Source organism: Microcaecilia unicolor, chromosome 7, assembly GCF_901765095.1.
Source record: "Microcaecilia unicolor chromosome 7, aMicUni1.1, whole genome shotgun sequence".
NCBI lineage: Eukaryota > Metazoa > Chordata > Amphibia > Gymnophiona > Siphonopidae > Microcaecilia > Microcaecilia unicolor.
This window is the reverse complement of record NC_044037.1, coordinates 205,309,745-205,326,720: the sequence shown is the minus strand read 5'-3', so window position 1 is coordinate 205,326,720 and position 16,976 is coordinate 205,309,745. Positions and strand designations below refer to the sequence as shown.

At 41.7% G+C, this 16,976-nt stretch overlaps 1 protein-coding gene across 11 annotated transcripts in view; it reads left to right on the top strand.

Annotated features, from left to right (window-relative positions):
- MYO1B (myosin IB) overlaps positions 1-16,976 on the top strand; it is a 429,756-nt gene that overhangs the window by 222,035 nt on the left and 190,745 nt on the right. For all 11 annotated transcript variants that reach the window (XM_030208964.1, XM_030208970.1, XM_030208968.1 and 8 more), the window contains 3 exons: positions 6,771-6,875; positions 11,405-11,451; positions 13,746-13,809. In XM_030208964.1, the coding sequence (XP_030064824.1) occupies positions 6,771-6,875; positions 11,405-11,451; positions 13,746-13,809 (216 nt within the window). The remainder of the gene's footprint in view (positions 1-6,770; positions 6,876-11,404; positions 11,452-13,745; positions 13,810-16,976) is intronic.

Genomic DNA, 16,976 nt, shown 5'->3' with positions numbered 1-16,976 from the left:
GGGGAGGGCAGAGGAGAATCGCTGGACATGGAGGGCAGGGGAGAGATGAGAATCGCTGGACACAGATTGGAGGGCAGAGGAGAATCTGGACATGGATGGGAAGAGAGGGCAGGGGAGAGAGCAGAGTTTCTGGACATGGATGAATGGAGGGAAGGGGAGGAGATATGCTGGACATGAATGGAGTGGAGGGAAGACAGGAAGGAGATACACATGGATGGAGGAGAGAGAGGAGAAATGCTGGACATGGATGGAGTGGAGGGCAGGGAAGAGAGGAGAAATGTTGGAGGGAAGGAAAGATATGCACATGGTTGGAGGGGGAAGGAGAGAGGAGAAATACTGGACATGGATGGAGGGGAGGGAAGACAGAGGAGGAGATGCACATGGATTTAGGGGAGAGAGGAGAAATGCTGGACATGGATGGAGGGGAGGGAAGAGAGAAGTGAGATGAACATGGATGGAGGGGAGGAGAGAGGAGAAATGCTGGACATGTATGGAGGGGGAGAGGAAAAATGCTGGACATGATGGCGAGAGGAAGGATATGAATACCGACTGTCTTCTTTGACTGGGTGACCAAACAGTTGGATGTGGGAGGGTGCTTGATGTGGTATACTTGGATTTCAACAAAGCCTTTGACACGGTTCTGCACAGGCGACTGATAAATAAATTGAGTGCCCTCGGTTTGGGACCTAGAGTGACTGATTGGGTTAAAAATTGGTTGAATGGAAGGAGACAGAGGGTAGTGGTAAATGGAGCTTGCTCTGAAGAAAAGGATATCGTCAGTGGAGTACCGCAGGGATCGGTCCTAGGCCTGGCTTTTTTTAAAGTCTTTGTGATCAATATTGCGGAAGAGCTGTCTGGTAAGGTTTGTCTCTTTGCAGATGATACCAAACTCTGCAACAGGGTGGACACCCTGGAGGGCGTGAATGACATGAGGAAGGACCTAGCGAAACTGGAAGAATGGACCGATATTTGGCAGCTAAGTTTTAATCCCAAAAATGCAGGGTCATGCACTTGGGTCGCAAGAATTCTAGGGAACAGTACAGTATAGGGGGTGAAGTGCTCCAGTGTATGAAGGAAGAGCGGGACTTGGGTGTGATTGTGTCTGATGACCTTAAAGCTTCCAAACAGGTAGAAAAAGTGACGGTCAAAGCCAGAAGGATGCTTGGATGCATAAAGAGAGGCATGACCAGCAGGAAAAAGGAGGTGATAGTGCCATTGTATAAGTCTCTAGTTAGGCCCAGTGGCGTAGCTACGTGGGGCCTGAGGGGGCCGGGGCCCCCGCAGATTCACCCCAGGACCCCCCTCCCGGCGAACCCACCCCCGCCGCCGCCTACCTTTACTTTTGCTGGCGGGGGATCCCACTCCCCGCCAGCCGACGTCTTCTCAGTCCTTCCTGCTCTTCAATTTGTTTGCTGACGTCCTGCACGTAATTGTACGTGCAGGACGTCAGACTCAGCGAACAGTTCTGTTCTCTGAGTCTGACGTCCTGCACGTACAACGTGCAGGACGTCAGTAAACAAATTGAAGAGCGGGAAGCGACTAAGAAGAAGACGTCGGCTGGCGGGGAGTGGGATCCCCTGCCAGCAAAAGTAAAGGTAGGCTGCAGCGGCGGCGGGGTCGCGGTGGGAGGGGGGGCGGCAATTTTGGCTGTGGGGGGGGGCGGTGCCGGGGGAGGGCTAAAATGTGCCCCCTCCCCCCGGGCTCTGGACCCCTCACCCACGGAAGGCTGGCTACGCCCCTGGTTAGGCCCCATTTGGAGTACCGCGTACAGTTCTGGAGACCACACCTAGGGAAAGAAACAGGATGGAGTCGGTCCAGAGGACGGCTACAAAATTAGTAAGCGGTCTTGAACGCAAAAATTATAGGGATAGGCTTATGAACCTCAACATGTATATGTTGGAAGAGAGGAGAGAGAGAGGAGACATGATAGAAACGTTTAAATATCTCATGGGCATTTATGTACAGGAAGAGAGCCTTTTTCAACTGAAGGAGAGTTCTGGAATGAGGGAGCATATGACAAAGTTAAGAGGGAATAGGCTTAGGAGTAATCTAAGGAAGTACTGTTTCACAGAAAGGGTGGTGGAGGCATGGAATGGCCTCCTGGTGGAGGTTGTGCAGTCGAGGACTGTTCCAGAATTTAAAAAGGCATGGGATAAGCATGTGGGATCGCTTAGGAAAAGGAAGAGTTAGGGGTTACAGAGGATGGGCAGACTGGGTGGGTCATATGGTCTTTATCTGCCGTCATGTTTCTCTGTTTCTAAGGCTATATCTTGGGAAGAATAATACAAACCCAAATATCTGAGATCGAACTAATTCTAAACAAATCTCTTAAAAAAAGATGGGTTTTCACATTTTTCTTAAATTGAGAGTAAGGTGACTGTTCAGTAAAAATAATATAAGCATCGCTTCAAAGTCTAAATGTTTGAACTGCTAAAAGTAAATCAAATACCTTAATAAATGAAAAAGCAAAAAGTAAATTTTGGCACGTTCTTCTGTCTCTAGTTTTAAGTGCGGTTTACAGAATAGCGTTTTTTTGGTGCCATATATAGAATCTAGGGTCCAAGAAAGCACAAGGGCAGACGATCTGCAAACTCCAAGATGGAAAATATACAAAGCAGATCGTTGAGAAACCAAAATGTATTTTATTAGTGTAAACCAATTGAAATATGTATACAATAGCCCGACACAGGCCGTGTTTCGCCCAACTGGGCTGCTTCAGGGGGCTACAAAACAAATAATATACAAAATTACATTAAGACTAAAAATATATATATAGATAATAAATATCATAATAATATAATAAAAATACTAATTGTGGAAAAATAATAATAAATCTCACATTAAAATGTATAACATCAAAATCCCACAGAATTAACAAACAAATAAAAATAGGATAAATAAATAATCCACAAATTCATTGTGTATTAGTCATAAATTGCTAATATGTTCACAACATGCATATACAAATAAATAGTAAATAAATCATGCATAACCGTCATTTCATCATAATAAAACACTAAAAAGTAGCTTAAAACAAAACAATAGACATCTATCCTCAATAAAAAATGAAATATATGGTACATTTAAATTGAATTATGAATTAATATTTAATATTAAAATTGACATACCGAAAGGAAATCAAAATTAAAATCAAGACACCCACCTACACAATAATCCTTCACTATTGAAGTAGAATGATGATAAAGATGTGAACGACTGTACCAGACTGAAAAAGACAAAAATCAAAAAACTATAACCAGCTATAAAAAAGAAAAATGATAAATATAAAGGCAATTGAAGATAAAAATAAAAATTGAAAAAGAAAAAGAAACAAGGAAAAAATGAAAAGATGAACACATATACAGACGATCACCTTGATTCTATCTTGAAAAAAACAGCTCATCCGGAGATGCCAAAACCAATAATTATTGACCTATATGAAATTATGTCATATGTAAGTTACATATACATGTAATCAGTTTTTTGTTGCAAATCTTTTTCATTAAGTTGTAACTTACATATGACATAATTTCATATAGGTCAATAATTATTGGTTTTGGCATCTCCGGATGAGCTGTTTTTTTCGAGAGAGAATTTTTTCCTTGTTTGTTTTTCTTTTTCAATTTTTATTTTTATCTTCAATTGCCTTTATATTTATCATTTTTCTTTTTTATAGCTGGTTATAGTTTTTTGATTTTTGTCTTTTTCAGTCTGGTACAGTCGTTCACATCTTTATCATCATTCTACTTCAATAGTGAAGGATTATTGTGTAGGTGGGTGTCTTTTGATTTTAATTTTGATTGTCTTGTTTTAATTTGGTTTACTATTGAGGATAGATGTCTATTTTGTTTTAAGCTACTTTTTAGTGTTTTATTATGATGGAATGACTGTTATGCATGATTTATTTACTATTTATTTGTATATGCATGTTGTGAACATATTAGCAATTTATGACTAATACACATGGAATTTGTGGATTATTTATGTATCCTATTTTTATTTCTGTTTGTTAATTCTGTGGGATTTTGATGTTATACATTTTAATGTGAGATTTTATTATTATTTTTTTCACAATTAATATTTTTATTATGTTATTATTATGATATTATGTATTATCTATATATATTTTTAGTCTTAATGTAATTTTGTATATTATTTGTTTTGTAGCCCCTGAAGCAGCCCAGTTGGGCGAAACACGGCCTGTGTCGGGCTATTGTATACATATTTCAATTGGTTTACACTAATAAAATACATTTTGGTTTCTCAACGATCTGCTTTGTATATTTTCCATATATAGAATCTAGTCCAGAATGCGTTAGTGCATCCTGCGTTAGGTCATTTTTCCTGTATTGAGTGCGTGTTGGCACTAAACGCAGATTAATCAGGGCCCCTGAATGCAGTTTAACAAATTCACATCCCTATGGTAATGTAATAGTAGAACATACACCTTTTTATCTCAAAAATGTGTAGAGAGATAATAAATGCAGTTAAAGATTTCAGGACTATTCTGAGCTGGAATCATGCTCCATTCGACACGCACCCGGTGCCCTGCCCTGCACACTGCCCCACAGCCAAGCAGAGAAGACAGTGGACGGGGAGCAATTTTAGTGCCCCGCTTCCATTGTGCCCTGTGTGGCTGCACCCCTCACACAATACTTGGTACGGCTCTTGAAAGGTTGAACAAAGGAGAGAGCTATGTAGAAGACAAAACAGGAAAGCAGCAGGGCCAAGAAATGGGCAATTTGTTAGAACAGGCTCACAAGCTTGTTGCTGAGAACATTTGTTAGTCTCCTAATGGCGTAATGTGTACCAAACCTTTGGCTAGCTGACTTGTAGCACATGATAAAACAGAGGAAGAGCTACTTTGAAAACAGTTTATTGGCATTGTCTTCCTTTTCCTGAATAGCTTGAATATAAAATGCATCAGTTGCTGCTTTTCTGGTAACATGAGTTAATTGTGCACACATTTTAATAGAAGGCAATTAAATTAAGCTGTGCTCTTAGGCTGTAGTAGATGTGCACACTTGAGTTACTGTTCCTTGTACTGTAGGGTTGCCAACATTTTGACAAAGAAAAACCCGACACCTGCGCCGCTCCTTACTCACCCCTGCTTCTCTGTTGTTGCACCCCCATGCCCCACCCTGTCCCTTGCCACACTTATTGTTGCACCCTTCTCACACCCTGCCCCTCTACAATCAACTGTCCACATTAGGGTCTCAGAAGAAAAAAAACCTGCCAAATGTTTATTTCACACACTTTACATAACAGAAACAGAGTTCCAGTAACCAAACCCTGCAAAAACCAAACACATTCCAGACCCTTATAGAAGGTCTGTCATTATAAAGCAGTGCCAGTGTCCACGACTCAAATAATCTATAACTCTACCTATAAAAAGACAGCACACTGAAATACCAATATACTTCCAGATGAAAAAAAAACAGAACAAGTCCAACTGCTATAGATCTCTACATAGAAACTAAATGCTAACAGAATACCTCAGAGAAATTACAGCAGGATACTGCAAAACACAGGCAGATCGACACTCAATACATATGAAACAAGGGACCACACATCAGTAAGAGATATGAAGACAAAAGAACTGTACTGGAAACCTCAGGAAGTCAGACAGTAGTACTAGAGAAATAGAAACTGAAATGCAATATATCAGAGATGCACATTTGCCAAAGCTGACATATACCAATTAATACATTTGGAATAAAACATTTTTGACTGAACTTTTTATTTTTTCATTTGCTTTGGTTCCAGTGTCTCCTCTTTGCTTTTTTCTGTTTTTATTTTTCTAGTTCTCTTGCCAGGGTCTAGTGTCCCCTCCCAGCTCGGTATCTCTTGCCCCACTACTCTCTCCCAACCCCCATAGGTCTGGCATCTCTCTTACCTTTCCCCTCCCCCCTCATGGGTTTGGCATCTCTTCCACCCCTCCCCCCTTGGGTGTGGTATCTCTTATTCCCCCCCCCCCCCCCCCTTTGGATGTGGAATCTCTTCCTCCCCCTTCGCTGGTCTGTCATCTCTTCCCCCTTCCAAAGGTCTGGTCTCCAAATAGGGTGAGCAGTGTGAAGACACACTGTTTCTGGCTGGCCTTAGTGCCTTCCCTCTGCTGAGTCCTGCTGACAGGAAGTTACATCAGAATACTGTAGGTTAAACTTATGTGTGTATTTCCAGCATTTAGGTACAAGCACGTACACCAGCTCTATGGCTGGCGCAAGTGCCTAAATTATAGACGCATATTTTACCTGTTATGCTAGTATTCTGTAAAGGACAGTAGACATCTACTTTCCTTTGTAGAATAGGCACCACATAGGTTCCCTCTAGATGCCTAAATATAGGTTGATGTTTGGTGTTCAGTCTTCCTTGCTACTGGAAAAGTGAGCATTGTCCTTTCCTACTTTGAACTTTCCACTTCCACCAAAGGTGTTCAGGACATCTACAGTGAATCTGTTTGAGAAGTTTTCACATATATTGGAGAGTCAGTGGATGTAAATATGTCTTCTGCTCATTGAGGGGGTCTTTTACTAAGCCCCGGTAGCATTTTTAGCATGCGCTAATGATTAGCATGTGTGAAATGCTACTATTTAGTGCGTTCTAATCATTAGTGCTTGCAAAAATGCTACCACAGCTTAGTGTAATAGGCTCTATCAGTGTTAAGATTCTGGAATCCTGACTGACTGTGGATGTAGCAGCACATCCCTGACTAAGCAGCTACCATTTTCAAAATGCATTTTCTGACCTTTTTGATGTATTTGCTCTTGCAGAGGCCAGCAAGCTGGTTATGTCCTATGTAGCTGCTGTCTGTGGGAAAGGAGTGGAGGTAAATCAAGTGAAAGAGCAACTTTTACAGTCAAATCCTGTGCTTGAAGGTAAGAGTCTGCTTCAAATGTTTATTGCTTAACAGGTAAAAATTAGTGCAAGAGTAAGTTGTAACCCTAATTGTTTGTGTAATGCTTCGATATTTTAAAATTGAAAATCACATTTGGATCAATAGTTAATCACCATAGTCATCCATTTTTTTTTTAATGCTGGCCAAGGCATTTAAAGATAAAATGGATATTCAGTGCTGCTCTCTGGATTGCGAAGGATGCCGACTATCCAGATAGAACAGCGAGCACCTTCACTATCCCGATAAAAGCAGTACTGAGACTATTTGAATAAATTTAGGACAGCCTTTCGGTGCCCTAAATTTATCTGGATAGCGGATTGAATATCTCTGGATAACTTGGAGCTTCTCGTCTGCTGTCCCCTGGTACTGTGTGGACAGTGCCAAAGCAGTCTGGAAGGATTTTCAGCAGCACTATCCAAATACAGGAAGCTTGTCCACATCCCAAAATCTACCCCTCCCCACACCCTCCAGACCTCTGCATAACCCTTCTTGATCCCTGGGACTTACCTAAGTAAGACCCCTGGTGTCTAGTGGAAGAGGGCTAGAGCCCTTTCCACTCCTGCCCCACTTATTTATTTATTTACTTATTTGGATTCACTGGCTCCGGCTATCAAATTGGTGGTGCCCCTAGTAATCTTCAGCTGCCCTGTGGATAGCTCCTGATACTCAAAAGTGTTTTAAGTGGGCTGGAAGGCTTCTGCCTACTTAAATTGCTTTGAGTGGCCCAACCACTGATATTCAGCAGCATTAAACCAGGCAGTGCCATTGAATATTATCTCTGGCTGTCTATGTTGAAAGTGGGCAGGTCAGTGGCGGTACAGGTGGCGGTACAGGTGGCGGTGGGGGTAGCTGGCAGTTATGTTGGTGCTGGCAATATTCCGTGCTGGAACCTTCATAGCTAACCCAGCCAAGTTAGGACAGCTCAGAAGCTGTTCTAAGTAGGCCAGGTTAGCTATACAGATCCTGACACTGAATATTGCTGGCGCCAGCATAAATTTGCTGTGGGAGGTCGAAGAAGCCATTTTCAGGAAGCTGCCACAAGGAGCAGAGGCAAGGAGGTTTGCTCCTGCCCCCTTCACCCTCACCGGACAACCAGTTTATATTTATAGCTTATTTCAGTTTACTATACTGCCATTAGCTAACTCACAGATCATAGCAGTGTACAATTTCTAAAAACCACATGAAAACAACAGAAAGGAACTACAACAGACCCGAAGGGACTCACTCACACAAGAAAGAGATTAGTTCAGACAGGAATAGGGAAGGGGGAGAACAAGCAAAAATATAGTAAAAGGCCAGACCAAGAAAGGATAGGGTGGAAAAGTACAGGAAGAGAAAGAGAGAAAGAAGTATTGTAGGAACTAGGTGAAAAACGATTAATACCTCAGGGCATATCAAATGCCTGGTGAAATAGCGGGAGCAGCCGAGATAGGCAATGTTACAGTAATCAATCCTAGTGACAAAGAAAGAAAGTATCAGAGAGTGAAATGTGTCATGATCAAAAAAACCTATGGACTGAATGGAGTTGACAAAGTATGAAAAATCTGTCTTACATAACCCTGAAATCTATTGTGATAAACTAAGTTGGGAATCTAAGATGACGCCAAGATAGCAGAAGGACTTCACTGGGGAGAGGGTGTGTCCGAAGAAAATTAGGGGAACAGAAGGGGAGAAAGACCACCCGTTAACCAACATGCTACTATCTTTTTCCTTATTTAATACTAATCTGTGAGAATATAGCCAGTCTGAGATAAGAGAAAGGCAGTCTTGTAAAAGTTGAATGGACGGCGAGGTAGGGTTAGTAGGATAAATGAGTAAATTCTGCATAGAAATGAAAGGAGATCCTCGAAGTTTGGATGAGAGTTGCCAAAGTGCTCAGGAAAAGATTAAAAAGAAGGGGATCTAAGGTAGGACCGGGGGGGGGGGGGGGGGGGGGGGCTGCTACTGACACCAAGGGGATTGAGGGGCTGTTGAAAGGAAGAATGGGTGAGAGAGAGATTCCTTTGGCCGTGGACTTGGGGGAGGCTAATGAGAAGATGGGGGCGATTTCAGTGGGTGGCAGTAAGGGCTCCCCACCGAAATGGCCGTGTGGTTAAGTGGGTTCACTTACCTCATGGCCATTTCTTTTCAAAGAAAAACCCTGGCCTTTTACCTGCTGCTGTAAAAGGAGGCTTCAGTGCATGTCAAAAACATGGCCCCCTTTTACTGCAGCTTAGTAAAAGGGCCCCTAAGTGCTGACTCCACTCTGGGAATGCCCACAAAATAGCCGATTTTGGCTTAGGCGCTAATTGGGTATTTTCAGCGGCATTGTCTGGTTTTATGCCACTGAATATGCCGGTTAGCCCCAGACAAGCGATGTAAATAGCCAGAAATGGCTTCTAGTCATTTGAATTGCTTTAAATATCTACCCCTTAGGCACCTATGTTTTATGGCCAATAGGGGACATATGCAGCCTTTTTAGAATAATTGGCCCTAGATTTCTAGTACTAATCTTCATGTTCAAGTGTACAGCGCTGCGTATGTCTAGTAGTGCTTTAGAAATGATAAGTAGTAGTAGTAATTACTAGTCGAAGCAGATGCATGGGAGTTCTTGATTTATCTGCTGACACATTCTCTGTTTCTGTGAATTCTCACACACCCAAAACTGGAAGAATTGTGATAGTTGCAACTTTTGTTAACATGGAACAAAGAAAGGGTAACGTTGTTTTTCCTGCTGTCCATCCAGCTGGAATAACTGAATTTCTAATGGCAAGAGATCAGTGAAAATCAAAATAGACATGACTTTAAAACATGTGTATTGCTTAGTCCTGCTCATGTATGATTCTTTGTAGTTTTATCATGGTGTGTATGATGAATTAAATGTTTACAGTAGAAAATTCATTGATTTTTCCTTCAACTAACAGTTCTTTAAATTGAAAGGCACTTTGGGCCGGATTCTGTAAATGGTGCCTAAAAATAGGTGTGTCCAAAAATAGTTCTTAGCAATATTCTATAAACCGCGTCTAAAGTTAGGCACGGTTTCTAGAATAGCGCATAGATCCTGGAATGTAAATACCCATGCATAAATGTAAGAGTGTTCCCCTGATGTCTATAACCCTGTGCATAAATTTGTGGAACACAACTCCACCGCTGAAGAATAGGTACATCTGGATCTGTTACCGAGGGACACTTAAGAAGGTTGGGGGGAGGGGCAGGCTAATGGTTAGTGGGGCACTGGGGAGACACTTTGGAGTCTCACCCAGGTGGAGTTGAGCACTCTGAAGGAACCATGGAGTGCTCTGATTTATTGGCACAAAGCAGAGGGGATAGGGTTGGGAAGGGTTTACTGGAATAAGTTTCTGTCATTGGATGATACTAGCATGTTTACCATTTGATTGTTGGTGTATATCTTTTGCAGTTTGTAATGTTTTTCATAAACCTTCAATAAAAACTTAATGTTAAAAAAAAATTGTGGAATGCCCTGATATGCCCACACTCCTCCCATGGCCGTACCCCTTTTTCAGCTATACACATTAGGATTTATATATGCCTCTTTTTAGGATACGCCTAAAAAAGGCGCATGTAAATTACAATTATTGCCATTTGGTGCTGATAATTGGCTATTATTGGCTAATTATCATCACTGATAGGTCCGTTAGTCAATTAATGTGTGTATGCAAATTGGATGCGTGCCCAATTTAACACGCACAACTTGCCTTGCCTTATATAAAATCCGAGGGTTTATGTTTATGAACCCTTCATCCCAGTTTGCACACAAAGATCCACTATAATTTTTATGGGCTGTAAGCTATTAAGGGGTCCTTTTACTAAGGTGTGCTAAAAAATGGCCTGCGATAGTGTAGACGCGTGTTTTGGGTATGCACAGAATTATTTTTTAGCGCACCTAATGCCTTTTTTTTGCACCGAAAATGGACGTGCGGCAAAATGAAAATTGCTGCGCATCCATTTTGGGTCTGAGACCTTACCGCAAGCCATTGACCAAGTGGTAAGGTCTCACGTGGTAACTGTGGTCTATGCGCGGCAGAAAATAAAAAAATATTTTTCAGAAGCACATAGCGGATGCGCACCAAAATTGAATTTACCGCAAGGGCCATGTGGTAACCAGGCGGTAACTCCAATTTGGCACACGTTGGGTGCGCATAGGTGCCTATGCGGCTTAGTAAAAGGGCCCCTAAGCTTTGTTAGCTGGTGAAGTTGAGATTTCATTTCTGCCTGTGATGAACCTTGACACAGCAGGGTTTGCATGGTCTATTTCTTGCAGAGGTTTAGTGAATCTGAGCATTACCTCTTTATTTAACATTTGCTTTGGAAATAAATTCTCAGATTTCAGCCCAATTTAAACCATTCAGCATGTCATAGATCCTTTTTTTCTGTTTGAGGTTTTGCTGCTGGCCAGTAGGTTTGAATGGAGTGCTAACTGTGGTTAGGTGAACTAAGGATTCATGTAGGGGTTTTTTTGGTGTGTGTGTGTGTATTAACAGATATATTTTCCTTTATTCCTCCAACCAGCTTTTGGAAATGCCAAAACAGTAAGAAATGACAATTCATCCAGATTTGTAAGTATTTGAATATACATACCTTGCCTTTTTAGCCTCACCCAGGAAACAGTTTCAGGGTGTAAGATGGGGTGGTAGAGGTGGTAAAGATGTTCTCACAGGAAGGAGCATAGAAAACATTTTGAATTTGTTCTACATTGTGCTTGATAGTCTATAAAATATGAGGGATAAAGAAAACAAACGTATGTCCTTCTGCATTGTTTTTATCTCTGTTAGACTGCTATCTGCAATGCAGAGGAGTATATACTGTGGTGATTTTTTAAAACATGTGTTACCCCCCTCACGCTAAAAAAAACACAGAGACTAGAAAGCATAGGTAGAACTTATGAACGATATAAATACATACAAAAACCCAGTTTAAAAATAGTCTGACTACTTCCAATCCTAGTCTCCCAATGGGGCCTCTATTTCACCCGCAGACTTCCTCAGGGTTCAGTTTATCTCTAACGGTTAACTCTTTGTGCTGCCTTGGGTCCTGTTTCCTTTGAGAAATGTACCCCCCTGTTCACTTTGAATGGGCTGTGTCAGCATTGCTGCGCAGCTTAGTAAAGAAGGGGAGTTATACTGCAAAATGCGTCTACTGTTGGCTTTCAGAAAAAAATAAATCAAAGTCAAAACTAATTATTGCTTATGTTCCAAAAAAAAAAAAAAAAATTTATGACTCACTTATACTTGGCTGCATTCTTATTATATGCTCCACAGAAGTCAAATGGTACTTAAATTTAAATATAATGCTGAGGGACTATTTGAGCACCTTTTGATTTTTGTGGGGCATATAATAAGCCTTGGATTTTTTAATTTTTGGAATATAAACAATATTTAATTTTGACCAACTTTGTTTTATTTATTTATTTTCAGAACGCCAACAATAGATGTGTTTTGCAGTCTAAGAGGCCCTTTTACTAAGTTGCTAAAAGGGGCTGTCACGAAACGCCTAGCCACTCATCTGGGACTAGCCCTGCGGCCACTTAGAGGGTCTATCCCCAGCACAGCTCTGGTCGGCCTTCACCTGGGCATGTGCTGTACCCTCGCACCCTCCTCCCACCGACTGGGTCACAACCGCCTCTGGGCGAGTCTCCCACTCTCAAGTTATCCTCGTTGAATTTTAGGTTACTGGGGCCACTCTCCCTGTGGTCCCACAGCTCCTAGAAAGCACTCACAGACCCAACACACAAACCACCCGGAGTCTTTGTCAATCCAGACAAGCAGAGTCAATGAACTAAAACATTTAGGGCCCTGTTTTCTAAGCCACATTATAGACGCGTTAACGCACGTTAACCATGTACGCACCGTCACACACTGAGGCCACCTTTAGTGCAGCTGTAAAAATGACTGCATTTCCATTTTTCCAATTAATGGTCATTAGCGCATGAGCCCTTACCGACACCTATGTAGTAGGCAGAAAGGGCTCACGAGCTAACCCTGTGCTAATAGGTTGGCGTGTGGCAGAGTTGGGTACCCCTACTCTCCACCCCCCCCAAACATTTTGGGGAAGCATGCGCAGATGCCTGAAGTACCGCAGGGTGCCTGAGCATGTGAAAATTATATGGTAGTGCTTACCACCGCTTAGTAAAAGGACCCCTAAATTTGTCAATGGAAGCAAGACTAATGCCAGCACAAAAAATTAGCTGTTAGAAATAAATTGACCCCTGAGGAAGTCTGCAGGTGAAACGGTGGCCCTGTTGGAATACTTGGATTAAGATAGTTCGAGCTTTATGTTCATTTTGAGCTTCAGCTCGATCAATATGTAGTTCAGTATGTTTTTCTAAACAACTGGTGAAGGAAAGTAGAACACCATTTTTGCACAATTAAAAACTAAGAGGTTTTTAGACTGATGAAAGAAACAGTAAGCCTATGCAATAAGCAAATATTGTGCCAACAGCAAGGCTTCTAAGGTCTTTCCTCCTACCACTGGAAGTAGTCAGACTATTTTGAAGCTGGGTTTTTGTATGTATTTATGTGATTTTTTTTAATGCCATTTATGCTCAGGAATAGATTTCAATGTCTAAGTCTTAAAAATATGTGTACTGTTGTCTAGCCCAACTTTCATTGTACTGTACCTCACATTGAAGCTTGCCAACGTCTACATACAATCTCCTCCTGGCTTATATATCGATCAGTCTTCCCCAGTCTGTTGAGAATAATGTTAATTACTTTCTGCTCTAGGCATACAGTTGGGCTGGTTCTAACTGTGGCTTACTGTTCCAAGTTATTGGGTAATTTATGTTTTAGGAATTGGCAAAGTTACAGTATTTCTACAGAGCTCTAACACTCCCAGACTGTTGCTTTGACAGGGAAAGTACATGGATATCGAATTTGATTTCAAAGGAGACCCACTGGGAGGTGTTATAAGCAACTGTGAGTATAATATCTCTGAACTATTTCAAGAACACGATTTGTTGTTTTCTGTCTGAAGAGTGAACAAAGTGGAACTAGAAACATATCAAGTAATGACAGCAGTACTTATTAAATGAAATGTCTTCCATTTGTTAAGTGAGAATAGCGGAGCTGAAAGAATTCTTAACCATAGCAGTATTTCTGACAAAGGGCCACATGAGGATAGTTAGACTGAAGTGCTTCCCTGGGGCTGTATTACACTGTAATGAAACACTATATACACCTACAACAAGAAAATCACTTAGTAAAAATGGTTTCTGTGTAAGATCAGTCCTGGATGTCTTCTGTGCCATGCCAAAGTGCCCCTCAAAACATTTGTTAAAGAGATTTGCTGTGATAGGTGTGGATAACCTGTGAGTTCAGAACCAGGAAAACCTTCTGTATAGTAACATAGTAAATGACAGCAGATAAAGACCTAACAGTCCATCCAGTCTGCCCAACAAGATAAACTTATTTTACATGATATGTAATACTTTATATGTATACCATAAAAGTCTGCCCAGCACAGTTCCTGTACTAAAAGTTCTGAAGCTAACGTCGAAGCCCCTTAAAATTTACACTCCGGCCCATCCATATCTATTCAGTCACGATCAGGGCACAGACTGTAGAAGTCTGCCCTGCACCGGCTTTACTCTCCAAATACTGGCGTCGCCACCCATTCTCCGTTAAGATTCCGTAGATCCATTCCTTCTAAACAGGATTCCTTTGTGTTTATCCCAAGCACGTTTGAATTCCATTATCGTTTTCATCTCCACCACCTCCCGCTGGAGGGCATTCCACGTATCTGCCACCTTTTTCATGAAAAAATACTGCCTGACATTACTCCTGAGTCTGCCTCCCTTCAACCTCAGTTCATGTCCTCTAGTTCTGCCACCTTCCTGTCTCCTGAAAAGGTTTGTTTGCGGATTAATACCTTTCAAATATTTGAACATCTGTATCAGGTCACCCCTGGTTCTCCTTTCCTCCAAGGTATACATGTTCAGGTCGGCAAGTCTCTCATACGGTTTGCAACGTAAATCCCATACCATTTTTGTAGCTTTTCTTTGCACTGCTTCCAGTCTTTTTACATCTTTAGCAAGATACGGCCTCCAAAACTAAACACAGAACTCAAAGTATCTGATCTGAGGATATCGTCCATAGAAATGTCACATGGAAAACATATAGGGCGAGATTCTATATATGGCACCTGAAAATTCTACGTGGAAAAAAAAATACACCTAGGCATATTCTGTAAAGTACGCCTTAATTTTATAGAATAGTCTTAAACTTCTGCACGGTATATAAAGTAACCCTGAATGCCTCTCCACATGACCAAATGTAGTCGTGGCATTTATGCCATGTTTTACTTGGTGTAAATTCTGATGCCTAAATTAGGCGCAGACCGGGGGTATTCTATAACAACGTGCACAGATTTTAGAAGTGCCCATGCCCCACCCATGGCCATGCCCCCTTTTCAACTATGCGACTTAGAATTTAGGTGCACCACATTACAGAATACATTTAGCGAGTTATGCGCGTGTATCATAATACCAATTAATGCTGATAATTGCTTGTTAACATCCAATTAACTGTGCGGATTAAAGCAAAACTTGGTGTTATGATGTGGCTAGGTGCTTTAACTGCCACACTCTTCTGTTAAGGTCAGAATAGCACTTCTAAAAGCAGTAACCCTTCTTTGCTACCCCTGTAGCTGTGACCACTGAACCAAGCATGTGCATGGGTGAGGGTCTTGTGTGACAGCACAGGAAAAGCGCTGTAAACCTCTAGACTTTGGATGGAGGAGGGGGACCTCCGCCAGCTTCAGTATGTGTGATCATAGTGCAGTGAAGAGCATATGGGGTGGGCTCAGTCCCCTCCCCTGAAAAAAAACCTGAGGTCTGGCTACGTGCCTGGTCTGAATGGAAAAGAGGGTTAAGAGAAGTCAGTGAGATTAGATAGAAAGAGAGGAGGGGGAGAAGAGCTGGGTTGAGAGGAAAAGTATTAGAAGTGGAGGAGGAGGAGCAAAGATGAAGATGTTGAGGGCATTTAAAAGTAAGAGGGTGAGATAGTGGAGGTCTGAGAGGAAAGGAATGAGTTCCCCTACCTCTTCTGCTATAGACAGCCAAAGACAGTGTAATAGGAAGGTCAAAATACACAAAGGCTGGGTAATGCAGGTACTGTCAGCAACAAACCACTAGTGTTACCACATAAGTTGGACAAGTCACTTCATTAAAAACCTGACGAAAGCCACATTTTGACCTCAGGCTGCGTCACAGGTACAATTAGATTGCAGATTCCAAATAAATTAATGCAATTCCTCAAATGTTATGGAATAGCAATTTCACATTTGTTCACTGTATAGCAGCATTGATATGTAACTATTCTCAATCAAAAATGGGATGGGCCACTATCCATGGACAGACCTATAGAGTAGTTTGTTTGGCCTCTAAACCTAAAAGGGATCTGCATCTGTATCCTACCTTGTCCCCACCTTCTCCTGAGTCTCTCACCTTAACATTGTTTCCCACCTTGAGCCCTTGTGTCCTTCCTGTCACTTTCCTGTCATGAACTATGTATGGTGTTCCTTTCACTGCTGTTTAGTGTTCAGGAGGTTGGGTTTACGCTTGATAAAGTTGAGATACTCCCTCCTTTTTTCCCCGGTTATCTTGAATATCCATTCTGATACCTCTAATTGACCGTTGACACAGGCATTCAGTGCTGAAACATAGCCCATGTCGGGTCAGTGAATAAAGGATCAGTTTATTCCAACCTTGAAGGCCCTTAATGCTTTTTTTTGTGTGCTGCTGTAGTCTGCAAACCACCAATGCTGCAATTACTGCAAACAGCGGTATAGAAAATACCAGTACAACAGTTGGTCAATTTGAGATGCACAACATGGAGACTTGGAGGTAAGGAGGAGCTTTCAAATGCTCCTGTCCTCAGCCGTTGAATAAAAATAAAGAAAAGAATGTTAATAAGTTGAGAAGTGCCCATTTACAGTGTGATAAGATGGCTTGCTTTCCCGTTCTGTCATTCACAGACTCAGCTATGTCTGTATAGTGGACTTGGTGGAGGGGAGACAGGCATGGCATTATATTTAAATAGGTTAACAGTAAGTGGCTGTGAGGAAGGAGGAGGTATAGGATGTC